The sequence below is a fragment of the Schizosaccharomyces japonicus genome (genome assembly GCF_000149845.2).
Source record: "Schizosaccharomyces japonicus yFS275 unplaced genomic scaffold supercont5.3, whole genome shotgun sequence".
Taxonomy (NCBI): domain Eukaryota; kingdom Fungi; phylum Ascomycota; class Schizosaccharomycetes; order Schizosaccharomycetales; family Schizosaccharomycetaceae; genus Schizosaccharomyces; species Schizosaccharomyces japonicus.
In genome coordinates this window covers 216,986-229,644 of record NW_011627862.1, presented here as the reverse complement: position 1 = coordinate 229,644, position 12,659 = coordinate 216,986, and the positions used below count along the sequence as shown (strand labels likewise).

Sequence of the window (12,659 nt, the reverse complement as noted above, 5' to 3'; positions counted from 1 at the left end):
TTAAGCATTACACTTTACAACAGAGTTTTTCCTATTGAAACAGACACGGGCATGAAACTGAAATGAAGACTAAAACTACGACTACGACTTTGGCCTAAAATATACCGCACTTACTGCACGCTTCCGCTTCACTTCATTACAATCCAATCCATTGCACTTGTCTTTACTACACTACTATTTTTTTTGTTTTCTCCTTTTACGGCAGTCGGATCCAAGCAACCAAGTGTATTGATGCAGCGCACGTATCTACACGTGCATCACAGCCTTTCGCCTGCAAACTCTAAGTCATGTCACCTAACATGTTTGAAGGGAGCAGCTTATTATTTACCGGTAAACATAACAACGGCCAACTAGTAAAACACTGGAAACTGTGTGTGATAACAAAACATAACTTGTATGAACAATGAATCCACCAAAACGAGCTTTAGGAGACCAAGAGTGAGCGGCCTGCCCTTTATTCGTTGACAAGACACTGCACGAAAAGGAAGAGGTACATGAAAAAGTCGACAGTGTAGCAAAACAGTCTGAAGAAGCTTCTCTTTTGGTGTGCAGAAAGATCTTTGAAAATGGTGGTGCTGTCATGCAAGTGCATGCCGCCCAGAATCAAAGAAACGTTCCAGGCAAGAAGAGGAGTGTTCAGCAAGAAACTGAACCATGCTCCGGAGAACAAAAGAATGAACGAACCAAGGGCATGGAGCAGCATGTCTGGAAGAACGAAACGGTTTACTTTTTTACACACTAGAACGCTGATTAGCAAAAGAACAAAGAGAAGGAACACTGAATGAGGAAATGAGCAATGACAAAAGCAAGAGTAAACGAAAGTAATGGCAATAATAAAAAAAAAAAAAGTATGTCACTTCACAACCACTATTTCAGAGAGAGAAAGGTGACTCGTCCTGTGCATTTCCTTTATCAGTTTTACATACAGTCGATGGGATTAATAAAGTCATCCTTGAGGTCCGAATACATGACAGTAAAATACATCTGCATGATGATATTGACGCAGCTAAAAAGCATCACTGTAAAGTACATCCATGTCAGCAACATTTTGAAAGAATGAAACCGGAATTTCCAGGTAAAAAAGGCTAAACGCCGTGTTTTGTGAAAGTGTGCTTTGATCTAGCGGGTGCGCTGGCGCCTTGGTGGTAGTACTACGTCAGAAAGGTTACAAAAAAGTAAGGCTGCGGGGAGCGGGAGAAGCGGGAGCACGTGAGGAATAGGCGGGTGGGGAAGTGGGGTTTGAGAACAATTTTAAGAGGTATTCGTTTGATTATAAAAAAAGAAAAATGAACAGGAATTATTTTGAAAATAATTTACATTTGTTCCTAGTTTCTCTATATTTTTTTGTATTTTTTTTATTTATTTAATTTTTTTAATTTTTTTTTTTTTTTTTTTTGGTAAAAGGTTTTTTAATTTATTTAATTTATGAAATAATCAGTTTAACTTTTCTATATCGTTGAATAAATGATTAAATTAAAACCATAAGACTAAGGCATAAACCGGTCTCCAACTCTCCCCTCCATTCCCATCACATTCCCGCTACTCTACGTTCTTTTCGTTTTTTTTCCTGCGGTTTCTGGCCCTTTCCATCTTACTACAACTTTTCCTTTCTCACAATCCTACTACCGTTTTTTTTTCATCCTCTTTGGGTTTTACGTGTCTTCTTCGCATTTTTCGATATCTCTTATGGCTACTCTCACTGTTCGTGTTATTCGTAATTTTGAATATCGCGTCTCCAAAAATTTAATCTTTCATAATGTCGACTTGGCTACTACAACTGTTGGTCAACTCAAAGAAATGTGTCAGGAACGCATCCAAAAAGAACCGGGCATGAAGCTTTACCGGAATCTCCCTCTTGATACGCTGAAGATTTATGTCAAGGCACAACACAACAAAACAATGAATCTTATTATTAATCTCGACCACGATGAGTGGATTTTGTCCGATGATAAAGACACTCTTGCTTTCTGCGACATCGAACATGAAACCGAGCTTTCCTACTTTAACCTTGAGGCATACAAAAAGTTCCAAGCAAATCCTGAACAAAAGTGGATGTAGGAAGGCACTGTTTGTGTGTATGCAAAGTGTGCGTTGAATCGATTGTATTTTTCGCAGAAAAGCAGAAAACAATAAATAAGCTGTCTTGTTCACTCGCTTGTCTTGTTTACATGGTCGCAATGCCAGGTGCAATATTAGGCACATCATACTTTTGAATGGCTTCTGCGAGCTCACGAGCCATCCTGTCGTAATGATTTGTTTGTGCAATTTCCAATGCATGGTTGTTATCCACTCGTGGGTCCTGTCCCGCTTGCAGTAAAATGTTGACGACATGGCGAAGATTTAAATGTGTCGCTTTAAACAGGAGTTTCTTGCTCTCTTCACTATTGATGGCTATGTTGCTGATTCCGCTGCGAAGAAAGTCAAGGTGTTTGTGGTATTGGCGTAAAGCATACTCCTGAATATCTGTGTCCTTCATTCCGGTATCGGCGATGTCTTGTGTTGAGTCAATAGTCCAAGACAATTCGCTGTAGTTCAACAGCTGCTTGATGGCATGAGTGCTGAGGATCTCCGCATACTCTCCTGTCATCAAATAGTAACGCAAACACTCATGAACTAGGCAAGAGGGGATTGGAGTCTCGGAGTCAATCCTCCTAACCGACACAAAATCATTTACACGCAAATACTGTCCTATAATATCCCACACCTTCTGTGGAAGTGAAGAAAATAAGACTTTTTGCATTTCGTTTGTCATGAAGCTTGTTTGAGGAGGGTTGAATTGTTTCTACAGCGTAAACTGTTCAAATATAAACATAAACGGCTCAATGAAAACAATTGATTATACAGAAATGGAACATTCATTTTGCATTCTTTGGCACTTCAAAAACAACAGAGCGTATTTGCTGTATTTAATCATGGAGCAAGTCGCCCATAAAATTATAATTATTAAAGTTGGGCGGGGTTGAGAATGGAAATATGTGGGGAGTAGAAGAAAAACAATAATGTGAGGACGGAGAATGCGTTGGGAATGTCTTAGGGTTTGTCCAAAGAGTTATATATATACTTATATACATATATGTATCTATAGTTTTTTTTTTTTTTTTTTTTTCTTTCTTTAAATTTCTTAAGAAACCCATTCACTATAAAATATCATTAAGCTTAATATAAAATAATTAATATATATGTACATGGAAGTTTGTAAACAAACACATCGATCAATAAATTATTGACCCATTCTTCCTCACAAATCCTTAGTAACACACCCAAAGATCAATCCATTCAAATAATTATCCGCGTCCACTAGCTGTCATTCAGCAAACCGCAAGGGTTACTCCCTAGCTCCTTAAAGCCACACGAAGCGCAGTCGTTACGAGAAAATCCGTCAATCCTTGCAGACCCGTCGAACCCTTTCTTTCTTCAATCCCTCACTCCTTCTCTTTGTTCGTTGACCTGGACCCCGTCTACCCCTTAATTCGCTATCTTCTCCTTTTAAAATAAATGAACTCATTTGTCTCACCAGTTCACCCTCCCTGACACGTAAAAAAGCAGTCTTATTTCGTATCTTGTTTTCTTTTTTTTTTTTTTTTTTTTTGTTTTTTCTGTCGCGTTACCTCCTAGCACGATTTCGCTCTCTATCGTATCTGATCATATTCGCGATCTATCAGATGCTCATATGCATATTCATTCGTTGAAGGTCATACTAAGTTAATAAATATCACTCAATCCCTGAAGTGCGCCGACGCTAAAATAATCGCACTAAAAGCTGATTCGCTCTTGTCGCCTATCACTTTTATCAGATGTGACCAATTTCGCATCGCCGACTCTTTGCAGCAAAGTCTGGCAAAAACAACACTCTGAATTACGCCGGAGAGAAGCCTCACTCATGACGAGTATTTTTTAGTTATAAAAGCTCCATGTATCCCTAAAAGTTAGGCTCTGTTAGTAACCAAAAGCTTGCAGGTTCGAGCGGTCGCAAATTCACCATGGCTTTGAATCGTCAGCACAAATGGACAGTCATCCTTATGGGAACCATATGGGCAGCAATGATCCTCTTCATTCTGCTCTTCCTTCTGGACTACTTGCGCTTGCGTTTCCGTAAGTCTAAGGAGGGTGCGGTGACGACTTCAGATGGAACTCAGAGAAACTTCTTTTACAGGTGGTACTTGGTCTCAAGAAACATTTACCAGGCAGTAGCGACTCGCAAGAATTTGATCGCTACTATTGTATTTATCGTTGTCATTGGAATTTCTATGGGCTACATGAAACCCGAAAGTTATCGAAGTCTTAAGTACCCAAAGCTTTGGTATGTGGTCGTTGTCGCCAATAGATTTGGTTTCTTTGCCTGTGGTTTGTATCCTATTATCTTCATGTTGAGCATGAAAAACAGCTTCCTTGGTCTTCTTTTATTCAGTAGCTACGAGCGTCTTAACATCTTACATCGCTGGCTCAGCTATGTTGCCGTCTTATTCGTTATTGTACACACTATTATTCTCGGCATCTACTTCAAGATCAACAACCGTCTTTGGTTCCTGCGTACCACTCGTATCAAGTGGGGTTGGGCCGGTATGTGCTGTTTGATTCTTATTGGTATCACATCCATTCCCATGGCCAGACGTAAGTACTACGAGTTTTTCTTCATCATGCACCACTTGATGGCTATCGGAACCTTGCTTACTACTTACTACCATTACTCAATGTGCCAGCCTTACGTTAAGGCTGCTGCTGCTATTTACGGCTTCGATCGTGGTTTGCGCTGCATCAGAGCCATTCTTGGTTACACGACTCTTACCGTCGAAATTGTCGGCGACGACCTTGTCGTCCTTGAAGCAAAGAGACCTCGCTTCTCGCGCATGTTTAAATGGACTGCCGGTAATCACATTTTCCTCAACATTCCCAGCATCAACTTTTTCCAATACCACCCCTTCACAATTGCCAACATCAAGGAAGACAACACTGTGAAGCTGTACATTAGTGCCCGCCAAGGTTTTACAAGACGCTTGCTTGAAAAAGCAAATTTGGAATTGCCCAAGGTTGCTGATTCGGACGAATCTACTATTTCTGGAGCCTCCAAGGACCTAAACAAGGCGGATGGTACCGTCGACATGCATGGAAAGTCTCAAAAGATAAAGCTGAGAGCTTTCTTGGAGGGTCCCTACGGTGCAATTATTAACGTGTTTAACGTTTACGATTCCGTCTACTTCTTCGGTGCCGGTGTTGGTGTTACCTTCCCCCTTTCGCTGTGCAGAGATGTTTTGAGAGATCACGGAAAGGTCCGGAAGGTAGTGTTCGCTTTCGCTTTCAAGAAGGCCAACCTAATGGATTGGATGCTTGAACTTTTGGATGACTGTAAGAACTTGTCTGCCGGTCTAGAGGTCGAATTGAATTTCCATGTCACTCGTGAAGACGTAAGCGCCTTGAAGTCGTACGTCGAATTGGAGATGCCCGCCAATGTTAAGATTCTCTGCTATGGAGGCCGTCCTAACATGGATGAATATGCACAGCGAATTGCCGAGGACGGCGAACATTCCCGCTGTGCCTTTGCTATTTGCGGTCCTGAAGCCATTATCAACTCGACGAAGCGTTCTATGAACAAGTTTCTTACGCTGCAATCCGACGTTTACCAGCACTATGAGGCCTTCGATTGGTAAACAATTTTGTAATTTTTAAATTTTGTAACTATTTTTTACTATCAGATTTCCTTTTATTTATCGTTCCTTTACGTTAGTTGAAATATCATTCACTTTGGGCTTCAATTAAAAAAGCAACAGAAACAACATTACGAGGTGGATACGACGGAAACGATTAATACTAAAACAATATGCCACAACACTCTCATATCCCCCCAATACGCATACACTTCTGTCTCTTCGGAAGGAACTGATTATTTTTTTTACAGAAAATCCTTGTGCGATTGAAACAACTTGCCCAAGCACTCAAAGACCGGAACAGCCGAAAGGTCCAAGCACAACTTCTATAGATATACCGGACGATGATGACTCGTAAACACCCAAATGTAGTAAATCATGTACGACGATAAAACGCAAAAACTTTGCCCGGAGGAATCACCTACTCGTCAACAGGAATAATTTCTTCGGAAACGACTTCCTCAATCGTTTCTTCAATAACCTCTTCAGCAGAAGCAGCATCAGCGACACCAGTTTGTCCCAAAGCCTTACGTTCCTCGGCGACTTGGGCAGTAACCTTTTGTCTATAGGCCTCCCAATCGTCGATGAGACGGCGTCTGCGGGCAGCAAGCTCACGATTGGCACTACTCTTTTCTGCAATGTCTTCCTCGTCAAAGAGACGGTTGTACTCCTTCAACTGCTTTCTGACCTTCTTCATCTCTTCCTTCGTCAGAGGAGAAGGAGGACGAGGACGCCAGATAAATTGTTTGAAATCATTTACCAACTCTTCACGCAAGGTTGTGCCCTTGAAGTCACAAATTCTGTAACCGTTTTCAAGTTTGTGTCTCCAGATGGTGCTGCTAGTGGTAAGGTAACGTCCACTAGGATCCCACTCGATATCGGTCATGCCAAAGTGCTCGGCACTGCCAATAAGTTGAATGTTGGCAAGGTTTTCATTCTCCTTCTTCTCACTTTCAAAGTCCATGTCATAGAATTCAAGATCATACTGAGTGGAAGAACCAAGAGTAGCCGCGGCCAAGAAGCGACCCTTAGGATTCATGAACAGAGAATTCAAGGACTTCTTCTCAAAAGTGGCAATGTGACGGAAAACACTGGGGGTATTCTTTTTCTTCTCAAGACCATAGAAACTCAGGTTTGTTTTGAGATTGGGCGAGCCTAAACTCTGGTCGTTGGCGGAAAAGATGGCGAACCGGTCGCTCTTGGGCTCCCAGGCGAAGTTCAAAACAACCTCCTTCAGGTCGATGACTTCAACAGGGGTATTCTTCTCGCGGACACGGAAGATTTCAAGGTTAGAAAAGGTAGACTTCTTCGTTTTCGTGTGACGATCAACCTTCACACACATATAATCACCATGAGATTGCCAGTAGAGCTTACAGTCGGAAACATTAAACAGGTTCTTTGTCCGAACAGTAGCCTTGCTGGGAATACTGACTAAGGCTACACGGGCAGGCTGGTTTTGCAATTCAGGTGTCCAGTAAGCCAACAATTGTTCCGACTTATCGGCAACAACGTCGTCGACGGGGCACCACTCAAAACTCTGCACACCCTCAATCTTCATAACCTTCTTGTCCACCAAGGCCATGGAGGGAGTCTCGTACACAGAAATAGATTGACCGGGGGTCATACGAGCAAGGTACTTGTCGTTGGCAGACCACTTGAAGATGGGCCAGACAACCTTCTTAGGGTCCTTCACGTCACCACCGGGAGCAATCTTAAAAGAACGCAAAATGCGACCAGATTGAACATCCCAGATGAAGCAGTTCTTGCCTTCATCAGCGTCGGAGAAAGGCATAGTCTCACGAGCAGGGTGTCCAATAGGAGGCAACTTCACAACCTCGTAGGAGTACGAAACCAAATATTTCTCAGAAGGAGAAAAGTCAACAAACTTCACGTAAGGATGCAAGAAACGAGCACACATCTTCCAAGAGGCACCACCCCAAAGTTGAATACCACGGAGATGGAGAGATACAAGGTATGTACCCAAAGGAGACCATTGAACGTAGGTTTCCGTCCAGTTCTCGCGACTGACAACTTGCTCAGGAACATCGCTTTTGCGGTTCCAGTTCACAGTGACAGTGTTACCGGCATAGCTGATGAATTGATCACGTCCATAGTAATCGGCGAGCCAGCTACGCAAGTGTTCGCGTTCATGATATTCACCTTCTTCGAAGTGAAACTCTTCAGGTGTGTTAAAAGCCTTTTCCAATTGGTTCAGCTTTCTGACAGCGAACACATGACTCTTGTCAATACGCTTGGCGTCCAGTTCTTGCACACACAAGTCTGCTGCGTCCACATTTTCAAAGTCGGCGAAAACCAGACCCATCGACTTTGAAGTGCCGTTAACATCGTTAAAAGGCATATACAAACCATTCTCCTTGACCTTGCCGATCTTTGCAAATACTCTGGTCGTTAAGAAACGGAAGAAATCCTTCTTCTTCGACTCATCTACCACAGGAGCACCTTGGATTACAACAATAGTGTCATATCCGGCGGGTTTAGGGACACGGAACTTTTCTTCCACGTCTGAGACATCGACCTCTTCGTCAGTAATGACGACTTTGTCTTTTAGCTCCTCTACAAGGGTGTCCGACATGCTTTCGTTTGTCGTAGCCTTTGGGCAAGTTGAGGTAGGCGGTGGTGAAAAGGAAAGTAGAAGTTTTGATGCAGAAGACGGTGTCCCTTATATGAAGACAAATAATGTGGTAGGTATAATAATATTCAAAGCGTTACAATGATGTACTTTTTGCTGTATAAAGCGGTATTTGTGTTTTCGCACAGGCTTGTATTCCTGGGCCTCACATAGGTAAAACCTAAAAACAGTCGCCCACTGGAATTACACAATTGATCGCTTGTAAAGCGCAGAAACTGTATGAATTTTGCATCGTTAAGTGTAAATGCTTTTGGAGATAAAATATCTTGCGCTTCTGGTCACTAATTCTTTCTTTTGTAGTTATTTGAAATCTTCGACAAGTTTATTTAACGCGTCTTTCTTTCTTTTAGAACTCGTACTTCTGTTAAACGCAACAATTCTTGTCAAACGCACGGTGTCGTATTTGCTCCTCGTGATTTAGAAGCATGTCCAGTCGATATTCCCGAGGAGCACATTCGAATATTTCTTCACGAAGTAATTCGCGTGCTTCTAGTCGCTCATTTCTGCCTACAGCTGCACAGCGATCAAATGTTCACAATACAAACTCTTCTGGAACAGTTCGCCGAAGAGAAGCCGCTGATTCAGAAGCGTACAGATCGGCTAGTGATTCAGCAGACCTAGAAGACTGCATCAATGTCATTATTCGCGTGCGTGGTAGAAATGAAAAGGAAGTGAAAGAAAACTGCGGCATTTCCGTATCTACTTTTGGTGCATTGGGTACGGAAATTGCCATCCAGTCAGACTCCAGTTCTGTACTCTCCGCAAAAACATACACTTTCGATCGGGTTTTCGGCCCAGAGGCCGACCAAATACTCGTGTTCGAAGACTCTGTGTCTCCTGTGCTCAATCAAGTACTTTCTGGCTTCAATTGTACCATATTTGCCTACGGCCAGACAGGCACAGGCAAGACCTATACCATGACTGGTGACTTAAATGACTCCTACGGAATGCTTCCCGATGGGGCAGGAATGATTCCCCGAACACTTTACATGCTCTTTTCCAAATTAGAAACGGACTTTACTGAGTTTTCAGTAAAGTGCTCCTTTTACGAACTTTACAATGAAGAAATCCGGGATCTGTTAGTTACAGAAGACTCCCGGAAGCCCGCACGAGTTTTTGAAGACATATCACGAAAGGGAAATGTCGTTATCACTGGCATGGAGGAGTGTTACATCAAAGATGCTGCTGACGGCGTCCGGTTACTTCGCGAAGGATCACATCGCCGTCAAGTGGCTGCTACTCGCTGTAACGACTTGTCGTCGAGAAGTCATTCCATATTTACCATTACTGTCCATGCACGTCCCAAAAGAGCAGACCCACACGATGACACATTTCGTTTGGGTAAATTGCACATGGTTGATCTCGCTGGTAGCGAAAACATTGGCCGATCCGGTGCCGAAAATAAAAGAGCTCGGGAAACTGGAATGATTAACCAGTCCTTATTGACTCTTGGTCGTGTTATTAATGCCCTCGTAGAAAAGTCTCAGCACATTCCTTACCGTGAGTCTAAACTTACTAGACTTCTTCAAGATTCGTTAGGCGGAAAAACAAAAACATCTATGATTGTTACTGTTTCCCCGGCAAGTTCTAATCTTGAGGAGACACTTTCCACACTTGAATATGCGAATCGTGCAAGAAGTATCCGCAATCGACCACAAAACAACCAACTAATATTACGGAAAATCTTGATCAAAGATCTTGTTATTGACATTGAACGGTTGAAGGCCGATTTGACTGCTACACGACAGAAAAACGGCGTTTACTTAACTACACAAACGTACAAAGAGTTAACAGATGATGTGGAAAGTAAAAAACTACTATGTCAAGAGCAGACAAGAAAGATCGAGTATTTAGAAACGAATCTGAAACATTCAAAGGAACAACTTCAGACTGCTTTCAAAAATGCTCAAGACTTGAAGAAGCAGCTTGAACAAAATAGTCAGACAATTCAGGACAAATCTGATGCCTTGGAAGCAGCGAATACAAAAATAGCACTCTTGGAAGCACGTTTGGCTGATGAAGTGCACCTTCGTGAAGCTTATGCTCAGACTGAAATCCATAATGGTGAAACAGCTGAACAATTTTCGAAAAGTTATCACGACTCTAAACAGCATATCTCCGCATTGCATGATAAACTTGCGCGCTCTGAACAAGCAGGGCAGGAAAACCAACACATATTTCGCAACCTCCAGTACAAGGTTCTCACAATGGTGCGAGGGTTTCAAGGAAAGTTCTGCGACTCTACAAGTAATTATTTCTCACTGCTAAACAATCTGAATACGTCCATGGAAGAGCTACTAAACAATCATACAGGAGTCGTGAAACAAACAAACGATATTTATACTTCACACATGTCCCATTTAGACAGTTCTATCAAAGAGCTTTTGACCACTATCGAATCCAACAGTGGCGACCAACTTTCACTCGCCGAAAACGTTCAAAAATCCCGAGAAGCAATTAATCAGCAACTTAGCATGGGTCTCCAGGAAATCGATATGGCTTCTCAAAAAATCAGCAACGACATTTCCTCTAACCTACTAGAACTGAAGCAGGGAATAAACGGGTCGTTTGGAATTCTTAATCAGGAGTTAAAATCCCTATTTGAAGAATTAGACCAGTACTTGGAGCAACAAGCGGTAAAACTGAAAAACGTTCGTGATAATACAGTCACACAATTAGAGAAGGAACTGAGTGTTGTCTCTGCAAAGTACATTGAACTGCGTGATTTCATGGAACAAAACACATCTATTCTTGATGTCGAGAAGAATAAGATGATGGAGAGTGTTAATACGCTCATCTCTCAAATGTTTACAGAACAGCAAACTCGTTTGCAAAGAGGAAACGATCTTCTGAACGATTGCTGCAGTAATATGTTTGGAAAATTGGAAACGATTGGCAAACATATTTCTTCAGAGTTGGACTCTGCAATCGCACAAAAAGACGAGATGGGTGGTAATGTTTCATCAACAAAAGAGACTTTAAAGAAGGTCATACTGGACGCTTCAAGAACAGCAGATGCAAAGAGCAAGACCATTCAGTCTTCTTCTCACGCGGTCTATGATCAATGTGTCTCGTTAGCCGCAAAGCAACAAAACAACATGGCCCAGCAAAATGAAGCTTTAGATGCTATGATGAAAAGTGTACTTGAAAAGCATAACAATGTTTCTTCCGCAGTATCTTCGCACTTGCAAACATTGTTGCAAGATGCACAGGTTTCACATGCTCAAATATTGGATCATTTCAAGAATTCTACGGGAGGTATGTCGGCCATAACCGAACTGCTATCACAGAGCACTACACAAATTGCCAACCAAACGAACACTCTTATTGATGACGGAGGAGAAGCACTCAACGAAATTGATCGGATCGTTCGTGATGCTGCTCTTACTAAAAGTGCAAGCACAGGTCAAACACCGCAAAACAAATATATCCTGACACGCCAACATGGACACGCACAATTAAAAACGTTGATTCTCAGCTACCAATGCCTCGGAAGACATTGCAAAGTCGTCTTACGAACGTTCAAAATGACGCCGATGTTGAAATGACTGAATCCTCTAAGCGATCACGGTAACTCTTACACTCGGACACGAACCCACTCTGATTCCCGACCATTCATTCTTGTTGTATAATTCCTTTTCATTATCCATTGCCACACGCGTCACGGCAGGCGTCCCCCATCCTGTTACAGTTCTTCCCTTTCACTAATGAATATCTCCCTCCAACTGATCACTCGAAACCGCAATAACATCCCAAAACGACCAGCCCGAAGGCTTCTGGGAATAAAGCACAATCAACTCACATACACACTCACACCTTCATACGAAATCAGACTACCATTACAGTCTCATCCTAATCCTCCGTTGCATACACCAGAAGTGCACATCGCCGATATACATTGATTACGGACACATGTAAATTTTTGAAAATTGCCGATAGTAAGGCGTTGTCGAGATGGTCCACTCTAACGCAATCTTCTGGCTTCACGCTCAGACTCGAGAAGAACCAAGATATCATCTTCACGAACAGGTCCCTTGACGTTACGGATGATGGAACGGGAAGTGTCATCCATGAACTCAACACGAACTTGAGTAACTCCACCACTGAGGACGTTAGCAAGAATACTCAAATTGAAGGAACAGTAGCCGAAATGCTTGAGAGTTGTCATTGATCACCAAATTCGTTATCTCTTAAATCCAAAAAAACACAAATACCAACGATCAAATGAACTCCCAAATCAGATCAACCACTACAAAACAAAACAACTTACCGAGAGCCGGTACGACCGAGCACCTTGATGACCTTAGCCAATTTGACAGGAACCTTAGATGAATCCATTGTTCTTTCTGAGATGCACTTTCTGAGTG

At 42.3% G+C, this 12,659-nt stretch overlaps 7 protein-coding genes across 7 annotated transcripts; 3 read left to right on the top strand and 4 right to left on the bottom strand.

Moving 5' to 3' along the window:
* Nucleotides 1-124: 124 nt before the first annotated feature.
* SJAG_04740 (cornichon family protein) lies at nt 125-1,202 on the bottom strand. The gene is made up of 2 exons (XM_002175785.2): nt 927-1,202; nt 125-738 (listed from the first exon to the last, which is right to left on the bottom strand). Exons 1-2 carry the CDS (start codon nt 1,045-1,047, stop codon nt 455-457), a joined length of 405 nt encoding a protein of 134 aa, XP_002175821.1. The 5' UTR covers nt 1,048-1,202; the 3' UTR covers nt 125-454.
* A 231-nt stretch (nt 1,203-1,433) lies between these two features.
* On the top strand, nt 1,434-3,040 carry SJAG_04741 (eukaryotic protein). Its single transcript, XM_002175786.2, has one exon. The coding sequence runs from the start codon at nt 1,687-1,689 to the stop codon at nt 2,056-2,058; it is 372 nt and encodes a 123-aa protein (XP_002175822.1). The 5' UTR covers nt 1,434-1,686; the 3' UTR covers nt 2,059-3,040.
* SJAG_04742 (hypothetical protein) lies at nt 1,902-3,508 on the bottom strand. The gene has a single exon (XM_002175787.2). The coding sequence runs from the start codon at nt 2,750-2,752 to the stop codon at nt 2,165-2,167; it is 588 nt and encodes a 195-aa protein (XP_002175823.2). The 5' UTR covers nt 2,753-3,508; the 3' UTR covers nt 1,902-2,164.
* Nucleotides 3,509-3,891: 383 nt separating this feature from the next.
* SJAG_04743 (ferric reductase transmembrane component) lies at nt 3,892-5,838 on the top strand. The gene has a single exon (XM_002175788.2). It carries the CDS (start codon nt 3,981-3,983, stop codon nt 5,643-5,645), a length of 1,665 nt encoding a protein of 554 aa, XP_002175824.1. The 5' UTR covers nt 3,892-3,980; the 3' UTR covers nt 5,646-5,838.
* On the bottom strand, nt 5,790-8,326 carry SJAG_04744 (translation initiation factor eIF3b). The gene has a single exon (XM_002175789.2). It carries the CDS (start codon nt 8,233-8,235, stop codon nt 6,064-6,066), a length of 2,172 nt encoding a protein of 723 aa, XP_002175825.1. The 5' UTR covers nt 8,236-8,326; the 3' UTR covers nt 5,790-6,063.
* A 391-nt stretch (nt 8,327-8,717) lies between these two features.
* On the top strand, nt 8,718-11,840 carry SJAG_04745 (kinesin-like protein Cut7; the record flags this gene model as incomplete). The annotated part of the gene is made up of 1 exon (XM_002175790.2): nt 8,718-11,840. The coding sequence occupies one exon, from the start codon at nt 8,718-8,720 to the stop codon at nt 11,838-11,840; it is 3,123 nt and encodes a 1,040-aa protein (XP_002175826.2).
* Nucleotides 11,841-12,256: 416 nt separating this feature from the next.
* SJAG_04746 (40S ribosomal protein S28) lies at nt 12,257-12,630 on the bottom strand (the record flags this gene model as incomplete). Its single annotated transcript, XM_002175791.1, has 2 exons — nt 12,257-12,395; nt 12,563-12,630. 2 exons carry the CDS (start codon nt 12,628-12,630, stop codon nt 12,257-12,259), a joined length of 207 nt encoding a protein of 68 aa, XP_002175827.1.
* Between the last annotated feature and the right edge of the window lie 29 nt (nt 12,631-12,659).